Source organism: Neolamprologus brichardi, chromosome 1, assembly GCF_056152115.1.
Source record: "Neolamprologus brichardi isolate AB-2024 chromosome 1, ASM5615211v1, whole genome shotgun sequence".
NCBI classification, from domain to species: Eukaryota; Metazoa; Chordata; class Actinopteri; order Cichliformes; family Cichlidae; genus Neolamprologus; species Neolamprologus brichardi.
The window spans coordinates 18517261-18529511 of record NC_142104.1 but is presented as its reverse complement, the minus strand read 5'-3'; the positions used below and the strand labels follow the sequence as shown (position 1 = coordinate 18529511).

Sequence of the window (12251 nt, the reverse complement as noted above, 5' to 3'; positions counted from 1 at the left end):
CCTCATCAGAAATTATCTCAGCGGAAGGGCGCCTTTCAAGAAGCAATTCTCATGAAAGGGAAACAAGGAGAAAAGGCTGAGGTATGCTAGATTACACAAGAACTGAGCTGAAAATCAATTGCAACAGGCCCGATGGAGTGAGGAATCCAAATGAGACATTTTGGGTTCAAGTCATAATTAGAGCAGCTCAGGAGAGAGGTGCAACAGTGAGATGCCTGCAGTGGTTTGAGACTGTATTTCAGCCACTGCTGTTGAGAATCAAAACTGATGAAATCATAAACACAGAAAAGTACCAAAGCATTTTTATTGGCAATGGCTTAATTTTTCAGCATGACAACGACCCCAAACACACTGTCAATGCAATAAAAATACAACTGGATAGAAAAGACACATTGCCAGTCATAGATTGGTCTCCCCAGAGCCTGGATTTCAACATTAGTGAATCAGAACATAACAAATAGGTTTCATCACCCAAAGAACACTGCAGACTTTTGCGGGGTACAATAAATTGTATACACTGCAGCTAGAATAATCCTTCTGGCTGAGGTGGTACAGGTATAGAAAGCCAGTGTTTCTCTGTAATTTATATACCCTTATACTTACCTGCTGGTCCAATTACAGATGCAAGTCTATTTTACACGGTTACCATGCGGTTGCACAAAGCAATAAACAAATAAATATGTATACTGTCAAAATATTATTTCATTTTTTTCTTCAAATTGTATTTTTGTAACTTTTTTCTTTTAGTTTGTATCTACTTAATCTTGAAATAGTACTTCGAGATTCATTAGTACGTTTCAACTTCATTCTTTAAAAAAAATAATTAAAAACGAATGACTAATCCTTTCTTTCCCGAGTTCTCTTTATGCTGATGTTACAGACCGGTTTGTTGCGAATCCTCGCTCTCAGAGAGCAGTCTGTGCCTTGCATGTACAGCGCAGTCTACATAGACAGAGAAACAGGAAATGTATAACTTCACTATCACAAAGTTATATCTTTAGTTTTTAAACCCGGAAATAATGTGTGCAAGCAGTAAACAGCAGATTAGTGCGTGTTTTCAGCACAGGAGCAGACACATTTTGGTGGCGTTGTGTAAAGCTCAGTAGTGTTTTGCAGTTGTTTTCACATATCTTTCAACCTACGATCGCAATACTATAGAAACGCAGAACAGCGGGTGTGTCCATATCTTTTGGCCCCATACACCGGAAGGGAGTAGTGCCTGCCTGTCTGTCTCTCTCTGTTTATGACAGTGTGTAGCGCTGTTGGAGAGGTAGAACTGCCGGTGTTTGCGATGGGAGTCACAGCTAACTAGGAAGGGCGACTCTGTCTTTAAGTGTGGCAGAAATCGAAACAAGCAACTGTCAGGGGTATCGCTGTGTAGCTTCGCTGGTTAAGCGGGACTACAGGGCATTTCACTATGGAATTTGTCAAACTAATTCTTCTGTTTTGCTGCCTACACGATATTGCAGGTAAGTTTGCCGTTGACTAACAGAGAAAGTCTTTAGAGCTCGCCAGTAGAGCTAGCGCTAATCGGATCGTGTAGTTGTACTGTCGACAGTTTAACTTGCTAGCTAGCTGGCTGGCTAATGTTGTGGAGACTGCGGTTAACTTGTGTGTGTTTTTTGTTTGTGTTTTTTGTTGTTTATAGTGTGTAGTCAACCTGTATTAACTGGTTAGCTGGTTAATAAATTATGTTTGGCTGATACAGGTTAAGTACTCCTGTAGTAGAGGAGGGGGGGCTTGTCTTTCCGTCACTTGCTTAGTGGGAAATCTTTACACCGTTAACGTCTATAAACAAGAGTTTTACAGCCGAATATGTTTGTTACCATGGATATTCAGTGTCACTAGAATAATTTGAGACTAATTTAACAAAAAACTTTCGTTTTATCGGACAGTCTGTGAAAAGCAGGTTAGGTATGAAGCTGCGTGACAAGCAGTTGCATCCGTCAGAAAGGCACCTGAAGCAAAATACGGTACTTTTTTCTACTGCTGACTCAAGCATTTGGTCGAAAAGAGATGATATATATCCCGTTCTTACCATGGATGAGTAACTACCTGGGTGTAGATATATTATAAGTTTTAATATAACTTAACCACCTTACGAAACTTTGTCCAGGCCCTTCTTAATAACATATTTTCTACAGTATGTCAGATTGGTACTTTAATTGTACTTTAGGCATTAACATTTGTAAGACAAACAGAGCAAAACTGTGGTTTTGTGTAACTGGTGATATTAAAATAGATATAATTTGTGTGTAAATGATTAAAATAAAATCATCGCTAAGGGATTATTTCCAGATTTAGTACAGTTACACCACCTGCTTCACAAAACATCAAGACAGCCGAGCTTAAGCTTACAGTATAAAATGTGTGCATGTGATTAACTGCAGATACTACACCTGTGAAGTTTTCACTTATTATCTGTGAGGGCAGTGACAGATTTATTGAGAGCTGGGGGGTGTCATGAAGAATCAGGACAGGAAAACCAAATAGAAATTGATTTCTGCCTTGTGTTGGTAATGAGCTGCTGTGCTACTTTCATATAATTGTATAATCTGGCAAGATAGCTGGTACATTATTATTCAATTTTCACTTTTTAACATCTGTCAAACCTTCATAAAAAGTTCTAATATCCTGTGGCAAAATATTGCTGCTGTGTTTGAAAAATTGCTTAATCTGTCATTATAAATAATTCAGTTTCTTGGCTTATTTCAGATTTGTTTCATTGTGATTACACATGAATCTTCTTTATGTCTTTAAAACTTTCATTTGACATGTCAAGATTAAGTACAAAGTGCATCAACGTATTTGCATAAAACATCTGTACTGGCGTTTTTTTGTTTGTTTGTTTGTTTTGTTTTTTTGCAGTAGCGCAAGTGAAATTGTGACTTGAGTGACTATGTTTTTTTCCCCCTGCTTCCATCTCACAACTTTACCTTTTTTTTTCTTTTTTTTTTTTTTGCCTGAACAGAAATGTATTTTGAGCTTTCAGTGTGGCCACTGATGTGAACACCAACATGAGAAAAACACTATTTATATTCTGGAAAGGGATCGGGAAGGTGGGGCCAGAAATGTCCTGATCAAAACGTTGCACTTTGTGTTTTTTAAATTTTATTAATTAATTTATTTTATCAGTTTAACATAAGCTAAAAGATTGCATTCCAGAGTTTTCAGATGTACAGCATGACTGATTTATTATACAAGCTCAGAGTTGTTTTTGAAACATGTTTTTCCACAAAGCTTCAAACAAATGGCACTTTATGTCATTCCACATGTACCTCTGAAAGATATGTTTGATGTAAGAGGGGCCATTGCAATTGAGTTTGCAATTTGATATCTTGTTAGTAATGATGGCGTGACACGCAACCAACCAATCTTACTCTGTTTACATGCCCAGACATTTTCGAGGAAGTCTGTGTTTCATGTAATGTAGGTTATTTCACTTTTGCACAGCTGCTGTTACTTGGCCTTCTCACAGTCACAGCTTCCTGAAGATATTTTTTGAGTAACGTAGCGTGAATTTTTGTTGTGGACTTGATGCCTACAGGGTTTTGCCAACCCACTTAAATTTTATTTTCAGTACTGTATGATATAAAATGTTAAGGAGAGACATTTTAGTTGCCCCGAGCTGTCGGGTGCCTGAGATATTGTCTTAGCCGGGCTGCCAGGACCCAGCGTGCATGGCAATGCGAGGCTCAGCTCAGTTCTGATCCATGCTGTGACCATGTCTTTGCTTCCTGTCAGCAGGTTTTTTATCTCTCTCTCTCTGTCTTGCACTTTCCTGCAGGACTTGAGAGTGAAAACAGATTGCTCTGTAGTGATGATGCCTTTTCAGTAAAACTCACTGGCAGTTTAAATGAATTTTTGTTGCTATCAGTCTGAAGTGAACTATGTAGTTCCTAATAGCGTTGGATAGTATTGTCACGTAATGATTTATTGTATTTTTTTTATTGTCACAATAAAAATGGAAAAGGTTTTAAAAACAGAAGAAGAATAAAAGTAAAAGAAAGCAATCCAAAGGAACCAACTGATGTGATTAATGTAGGGTATTAATAGAGATGTTAATGCAAGCAACTAAGAGCTTCATTTTGAAAGTAATGTATTTTGCAACCACTGGAAATCAAAATGCATTAAAAATCTCAATTGAATTCCAATTTTTGTGCATGTTATTTTATAAATTATAGATACACATAAAGGTTGTGTACATTATGTTATAAATCACGTACACAACATCATGTCATTTTTCATGTCTTCCTCCGCTTACCCCTAACAAGTTGGGGCGATGGCTGCCCCTCCATGAGCCTAGCTGTGCCACAGGTTTCTTCCTGTTAAGGGGGAGTTTTTCATTCCCAGCATCCCCACGGACTTGCTCATAGGGTATTGTCTGACTGTTGGGTTTTTGTCTCTTATTGTAGGGTCTTTACGTTAACGTGTTAACTGACTGATCTGATTTGGTGCTATATAAATAAAACTGGATAGAAATTAAATACATGCATATTTACATGGTAGTGATGACTTCATGTTAAGAATGCAGTGTATTTTATGGCTACAATTTAGGTAGTCCAGTCAATGTTGTATTTCAGTTTGGCTGGAATGTTGACATGCAAGTAGAGCAATCCTCGCTTTTTACCTTTTTTGGATTTTTGTGTGTGTGTGAACTATGAGTTGTGAGGTATGCAATGACGTGGAACAAAAAACTCAGATAGTACTGGTTTGATGTTTAAACCTATTAGATCTGGTTTAACTTCCTGAAACATCCTGACCAACACATTTTTAGTAATACACAGTAGCTCATTAAATATAGTTGATTTGAATTCTTTGTTGTCACTGAGAGAAGGAAGTGCCTCTTTTACCTTTTAAACATTGTGTAGCTGCCTGCATTTTAGATTCTTTTCAGGCTTGTAACATTCAGAATGTGATGTTTACACACAACATGAAAAAAACCTGCTTAGTAAGATGTCTGTGTATGGGAATCAAGAATTATATAGAGATTTTAGTAAGTAAAACAACATTACATTTTGTTATATTGTTTATGTTTACAATTACACCTTTTATCGCTGCCCAGGAGGTTTTGGTAATTTTTGCTTGCATGTCATTCTGCCTGTAAACACGATTAGCTTGAAAAGATTTGGGTGAATTTTGATCAACTTTTGTGGGAGGTGGAGTGGGGTACTGCTATCAATCATTTAAAATTTGGCTTACATCCACCAAGGTCTTAATTAAAATAAATTGCGCCATATCCATATTTTCACCGCACTACAAACATAAAGTATATTAAAAACAAAACAAACAATGAATATATAGAAAATACAAAACTACTCCCTTAAAAGTAAGTACTGCCCAGAGAGTGAGCTGCCTTGGCGGACGTTTGCGCTCTTGGCGTGCTTCTTCTTGTATTTGTTTTGCAACAATAACCTGTGTGTGGGTTGCAGTAAGATGGTACATTTTTTTGTTAGTGATAGTTTTCTCAGGTATTTGAAAGCTGCATAAAATGTTAACCTGCTCTTACAACTGGCTTAACTCTGTAACCCTTAACATAAGCTAAAAGATTTCATTCCAAAGTCTTTAGATGGAAAGCATGACTGATTTATCATACAAGCTCAGAGTTGTTTTAGAAACATGTTTTTCTACCGTGAAGGCATCCAGAGATACCTGTCAGCATTCTTTTTGAAACTGTGTACATAAAGTGTGTACATATCTTACACACACACACACACACACACTGCATACTTCATTATATATATTATATACGAATGAAGTTGGTGAGACCTCCTGCAAAGGTTGATCTGTGTTGTCTGTGTAGTTTGCAAACATTTTTTTCCTTGTTTAATGAGAACTAAAGAAGATGGTTGTTGGAATATTTTCTAAGTGCATTCATAGACAAGTTCATGCTAGCCTGGAGCAGCCTCTCCCTGTTTGGGGAGTTATGCCTCCCACCGACACGGAAATTATGTAGTTGTCAACAGAACAGTGCAGTGTAAAAATGCAGATAATGTGGAGCATCTACATCATCTATTTTTGCATTTTTGAGTCTAGGTATCTCTTAGTCATGTGCAGAAAATCCTACAGTACAAAAAGATTAGAACTTGATCTTACTTACAAATCCTTAAATTGAGTCATAGCTGAGAATTTTTTTAAGGCCACCAGAGTTACACAGACACCGACAGACAGACAGATAGATGGACACACACACACACACACACACACACACACACACACACACACACACACACACACCCCTTTGAATGTAGATTAGCATTTAAACAGCCTGCAACGAGCTCACACAATGCTATACAGTACTACTGAAACAGACCCTCGTCACCTGATCGTATCATGTGCTCCTCACTTGTATTTTAAACTGAACACTAGCTTTGTTTTTGTGAAAAGAACAAAGAAAAGGATCGGTATGGATGCCGGTAGGGTTTTACCTCAGGGGATGTTATAGCAATTGGCTGAATAAGCCTGTTGAGCATGTTTAGCGAGTGAGGGCTTGTACTAAAGCTAGCCAGTATTGTAGAGATCGATTGCTCCATAGGCCATTTCCATTGAAAGATTTGCACTTCAGGAAAACCATGGATAGAAATGATAAAAAGAATTATCTCAGAATTACATGCTAATCTACAGTGGAAAAATGTCAGTGATACGTGAATAAAATTCTAATTATCATTTGATTAATAAAAACAATATAAAAACCTATTCGTTTTGATACTGTTGTTGACCAGTACTATAAAGCTGTTGAACTCTCTCTTTCAGGTCAGTTTGGGAACCCTTTGAACAAGTATATTCGCCACTATGAGGGTTTATCATATGACACAGAAGCCTTGCACAGCCGTCACCAGAGAGCTAAAAGGGCGCTCTCTCCTCAAGACAGCACCGTGCAGCTGGACTTCCATGCACACGGAAGGTCAGTTTAAGTAGAAACACACACAGCCTTCCTCATGTAGTCACTCTTTCTTTCTGTGCTGACTCAGTTCATGTTTAAGTCTATTATTCTTGTGCTCAGTAATTTATATTCCAGCCCTAGCAACAAACAAGAAGTATTTATTTTTATTACTCAGTGGTTTGTTTGTTTTTTTAGTAATGTGAAACACCTTTTCATAAATTCTTACTGCTTTGTATGTTGTGGTGATATTTATCAGGTTTTGTTTTTTCTAGCCTTGGTCTGTGCGCACTTTGTTGCCACTGCAATATTATACTGCACCTTTTTGCATGGATGATCAGCAAGCCGTATGTTTGCCTGTCAAATTGATAAGTGCAAGCTCTGTTGCCTAATGCCTTTATACATGACATATTGTGTATTTTGTTACTTGGTTATGCTGGTTCCCTGTTAAAACTAGAGCTGCAGCCAATATGAAATGTTTTTTCAGTGTTATCATACTGGCAGACATACAGTACATACCAGGGAATTGCAAAAGAGCTAAGAAGAATAGCTTTGTATAATTTGTAGTATAATTAGTATAATTAGATTTTCATTTCTAGCTCTTATTATCATCTTGGAGATGGGCGGTGATATTTGAGATCAGTGATGCTTGGCGATTGCCCATCAAGATAATACATGGCTTGTTTTCCTATTAAGTATGTACAGCTAATAAATTACTGTGGAAATTAATTTGCTCACCATGGTTTCAGTTTGTGTTGGTTGTGGCTGTATATACAGAGCTGAGCTGAGAGAGGGAGTTGTAGAAAGGTCAATGGAAAATATCTCTTTATTATTTGGCTAAGATACTAGTTATAGTCCTTAAGATAAGACTCATTGCTCAAAGTTCAAACTCAGGTTTTTTCATGTTTCATTTTAACCTGAGAGATTCAGTTTTCATTTATATACATTATCCAAGGATGACCCTTCATCAAACCCATGTTATCTGAGTGCAGTGGTGCCACCCTTGTTTTGGAAACGGGCAACAACACAAATGTTCCCAGATTTGTATCAGCTGAATTTTTGCCATCTCCTGTAAAGGAACAACACTCTGCAACAAAAATGTGTAAGAATTACACATTTTCACATGAACTTGTGAAACGCAGTTAAAGCAGTCAATGCTGTTTATTCATTTTGCAGAAGGTACTTTTAGGTGTGTTTTCAAAAGGTTATTAAGAATTTAAACATTTGTTTTTTAAAATGGCAATCGGGACTGATACTACTTTAGTGTTTTTCTAATCAGAGTACTTTCTGTGTGTACTTTCATTTACACATTCACGCAGGGCTTTAACATTTGCATTTTTAAGCACTTTGTCTAAAATTCACATACTCACACTCCAGTGGATACATTGGGGCAACTTGGGTTTCAATATCTTGCCCAAGGACACTTTGACTTGTATGGTGAGTTCCCAGTTGGAATGTTTTTTTGACGAATGCCCCCTCAACTTGGATTTTCCACCCAGAAAGCCCGTTGTTAGCAATCCAAATGAGCAATCCAAATAGGGGCACTGAACATAAAATGATAGGGAAACCGTAAATTTTTTAATTTGTACTGCCACTGTTATTTGCGACTCACTAAATAAGGCATACACAGAGGAGTGAGCAGGCTCTATCCACAAATGTGTTTTAAGTGCAAAAAAAATTTAAACAAAATGCTGAATTGCTAGTGATACCTGAATGGCTGTACCTTGCTAAGAACTGAAACAAATCTTGTTTTTTCTTGCTTTTTCTGAAGCATACTAACTTGAAATGTGGGATGCAGTAGTAGACTGGAAGAACCAGGGATCAAATAGTAGATGATCTGGTCTACCTTGTTAGCCACAGGTGCCCTTCTTTTGGTCAAAATGTTCGCAATGATAATAATTTGGAGCTTGTATTATTCCTAATCTACACGAATGAATTTCTAATTTAGCATGACATCCAATCATTTTAAATATGTCCATGTAGTCCATGTCTTTGTAAGACAGGTATATTTACTGAATAAAGAGGCACTGTAAGACAAAACTGTGTAAATGCTCAACAAAACCAAAGACAAGCAACATTGATTGTTTGGTTATTATTTATTCCAGCCCCGTCTATGTGAATACATTTATGAAACTAGACCTTGAATGATTTTTAAGATCAATACCAATATTTGGTGATTTTAAATTCCAATATATTGGCCAATATTTTTTTCAGGCACATGAAACAAGCATCTGTTTATTATGTGTAGTTATTTATGAGTACTTGCTAAAATATTATGACAATACAGTTTATAATCTTGTTTTATTGTCACAGGTTATGGATTACTCATTTATGTTCTGTCTGAGTCTGTGCAGATCAGCTGGTTGTTGTGTTTGTGGGTTTGAAACACATGTTGCCAGTAGGGAAGTTGCAAACTATGCAACTCAAACATTCATGAATCAGCTGAAGCGTGTTCCTCCTGTCTCTTCTTTCCTTTTTAAAAAATATTTAAATTAGTGGCGGTTATAAACTCTGATTCCAGTATATTCGCTAATGTTTTTACTGACGTTTGGTGCAGTGATACTGTTTCACTCCTTTTTTTTAAATTCTTTTTTTCTTTTTTCTTTTGTCCTTTCTTTCAGTTTTTTGGTATATTGATACCAGTGGCTTTTTACCCAACTTTTGTGCTTTTTCCAGTTGTTGCTGAATCTTGCAGAACTTGTTAGCATTGCCTTATTGGGTTGGCCAAAAAATGAGATCACTCTCAAAAAATTCAGCTTATAGGAAAGATTCTGCTCAATCATCAATCATTTGCATCATTTGTGAATCATAAAAAGCTCACTTGTAAGTAAAAGCCTTTGACTCTGCAGCAGCAGGAGCAGTAAATGGTCTACTGCTTACTCCACAAATACATAAAGGTGGGTGGTTCATGCTTGGGATCGACTGTATTCAGCATTCTAAATCCAGGATTTTTGACTGCGTAAGTAGATATCACTTCTTTAACCGTATGAGCTTTCTTTCAATTACTTCCCTGTCTTGTTATATAGGTTGCCACTGTAAAGTGAGGCAGCTTTTTATCTATGGCCCTGGAACTGAGATTGGTCTGATGCTCCAAATTTAAGGAGACACACTCTTCCTATTCCACTGTGTACATTTCTGTCAGGTGGCGAAGGAGGCTTGTCATGCTTCCACTTTTAGTTTGAACTGAGTTTTTTTACTTTACATGGCACAGTTGTCTGTTTGAGGTTATATTGAAGCATATGAGTAAAATTTAGGTATTTTAAATGAAGAAGCTCACACTTGCAGGCTTATTTCATTTTTGTAGACTAGACATTTTGCACATTGTGCAAAAGCGAAACTTAGATTAGTTTGAAAAGTCATGTAGCTCTACTGCCTGTTTGTGAGATAACCACTTCAACTCTCTGAGCATACTGCAGTTTCCAAAAACGGCTGCAGTATACCTGCTGTACATCAGTATGATTTATATTATGCAAGCATTAAGGAGCAAGAACTGCACAGATAATGCTGCCTACCTGTTACATTTGAGCTCTAAAAAGTTTCTTAGATTTTTCTTTGAAATAAGTGGACACTTAGCTTTACAATTCTGGCAACAGTTATAAAGTGTCCAGTTTTCTGCAGTATCCCATAGAGTGTAAAAACCTTTGTACATATTAAAACTGTGTGTCAGGTATTACTTGTACAAGATAATTTACAAGACATGTCTGACAGTTGCTAGTTATCATGCCAGTTAGAAATATCTAGATTTAACTAAGAGGTCTTGAGGCTTGATGTTCACATCACATTGCATACTAGAACTTATTTTCTTTTCTTCTCCTCATCCCTAATCAGTCAGGGCAGATGGCTGCCCCTCCTCGAGCTGGTTTCTTACTGTTAAAGGAGTTTTTCCTTCCCACTGTCGCCAAGTGCTTGCTCCTAGGGGTCATCTGATTTTTGGGGGTTTCTCTGTATTATTGTAGGGTCTTTACCTTCTAATATGCAGTGTATGGAGGCAACTGTTGTTGTGAGTTGGTGCTATATAAATACAACTGAATTGAATTAACCTGTAGCAGAGATGAGGAGCTACAGAGATGTGGTAAAAAAAAACAAACAAAAAGTGAACTAATAATTGACCACTTTCTTTCAGTTTTTCAAAGCTGAGCAATAATATTTATAAAAGTAGCTGTACCACAGACTATAATACTATGCCACTTGACATTAAGCTTGTGTCTTATGTCCTGACTGAATTCATTTAGTGTGTGCAAATTAAGGCTAACACTCTCCCTTCTGTGAAAACTTAAGGCCAGGCTGTTTGGCACTGTAGAGGTTTGTTGTAACGAGAGAAAAGCGTTCTTGTGTATGCCCACTCGCATGAGTATTTGTGGCCAGATCAGGTGACAGAAAAAGGCAAGTCACAGGGTCTCTGTGTGGAGCTTCTTTACAAAGTGAAGTGCCATGGCAAGCATGTGCTAATGCAGTGCTTGTGATATAATTCACATTTCTTTGTAGTTTATAACTTAATAATGTATTAATAAGACACATAAGTGTTTTTTTTCCTTAAAGGTATAAAAATATTTGACAAAAAACACATTATTGTTGTTATTATTATTATTGTTATTATTATTATTATTATTGTTATTGAAGCAGTCAAACAATGCGGCTTATCCATTAATGAATGTAAAAGTTAAGGTTCATACCACATTTTACCACTTTAACCAGAATCTCTTAGGATTGCTTCCCAGTTATATCTTGATTTCATCTCTTACTCTCCTCTCGTTGTCCTTGTTTCCCACTTTCTGCACTGATATTTAACAACTTCTGACCTGATTTGATTTCTTCCAATTAAGTAATTTGGTAATACTATGATTTTACGATGATTCATTGTGACCAAGCGACTTAATATTGTAAATAGAGCTCTATGTAGTGATAAGTAGATATTGCCCCCTTTTTAGTTGGAATTTTCTCTGTAGAAATGTCTTGAGGGCACCCCATCTCTGTGTGCTTGGCCTGCTTACTAAGCAGTGGATGACTGTCAGATGCTTGATTCAGTATGTTCAGCAATTGGGATTTGTCTGAATAATTTAGCAGTGAGCTGCTGCTGTGAGACGAGTACCACTGGGTTTATCCTTGGATTCCTCTCTTGTCTTGTGGCCCATGTTGATTTGTTGGTATTTTTTCTGGTCTCTTCTTTCTTTCTCTTTTTTGTCTAGGGCACTTTATAGTTTAGTGATTAGAAACACACTAAATGTGTTTGTTTTTCCACACATTGCAGGAGAGACATGCTTCCCACTAAACCTGCTAAGATAGCTAAATCACATATACAGGTGCAGTTAAGCTGCATTGTTCTGCAAAGCCCAAGCCAACTGTTCAAGTCTTACTTCTTCATTTACTGCTT

The 12251-nt window shown here is 37.0% G+C and overlaps 1 protein-coding gene across 2 annotated transcripts in view; it reads left to right on the top strand.

The window, feature by feature from the left end:
- Positions 1–1129: 1129 nt before the first annotated feature.
- adam10a (ADAM metallopeptidase domain 10a) overlaps positions 1130–12251 on the top strand; it is a 28084-nt gene continuing 16962 nt past the window's right edge. The window contains exons 1-2 of one of the 2 annotated variants that reach the window (XM_006780093.3): positions 1130–1469; positions 6754–6904. In XM_006780093.3, the coding sequence (XP_006780156.2) occupies positions 1418–1469; positions 6754–6904 (203 nt within the window). In that variant the 5' untranslated portion in view covers positions 1130–1417. Of the gene's footprint in view, positions 1470–1859; positions 1974–6753; positions 6905–12251 lie in introns of those variants that run through there. The other variant, XM_035904365.2, reaches the window with a different exon arrangement.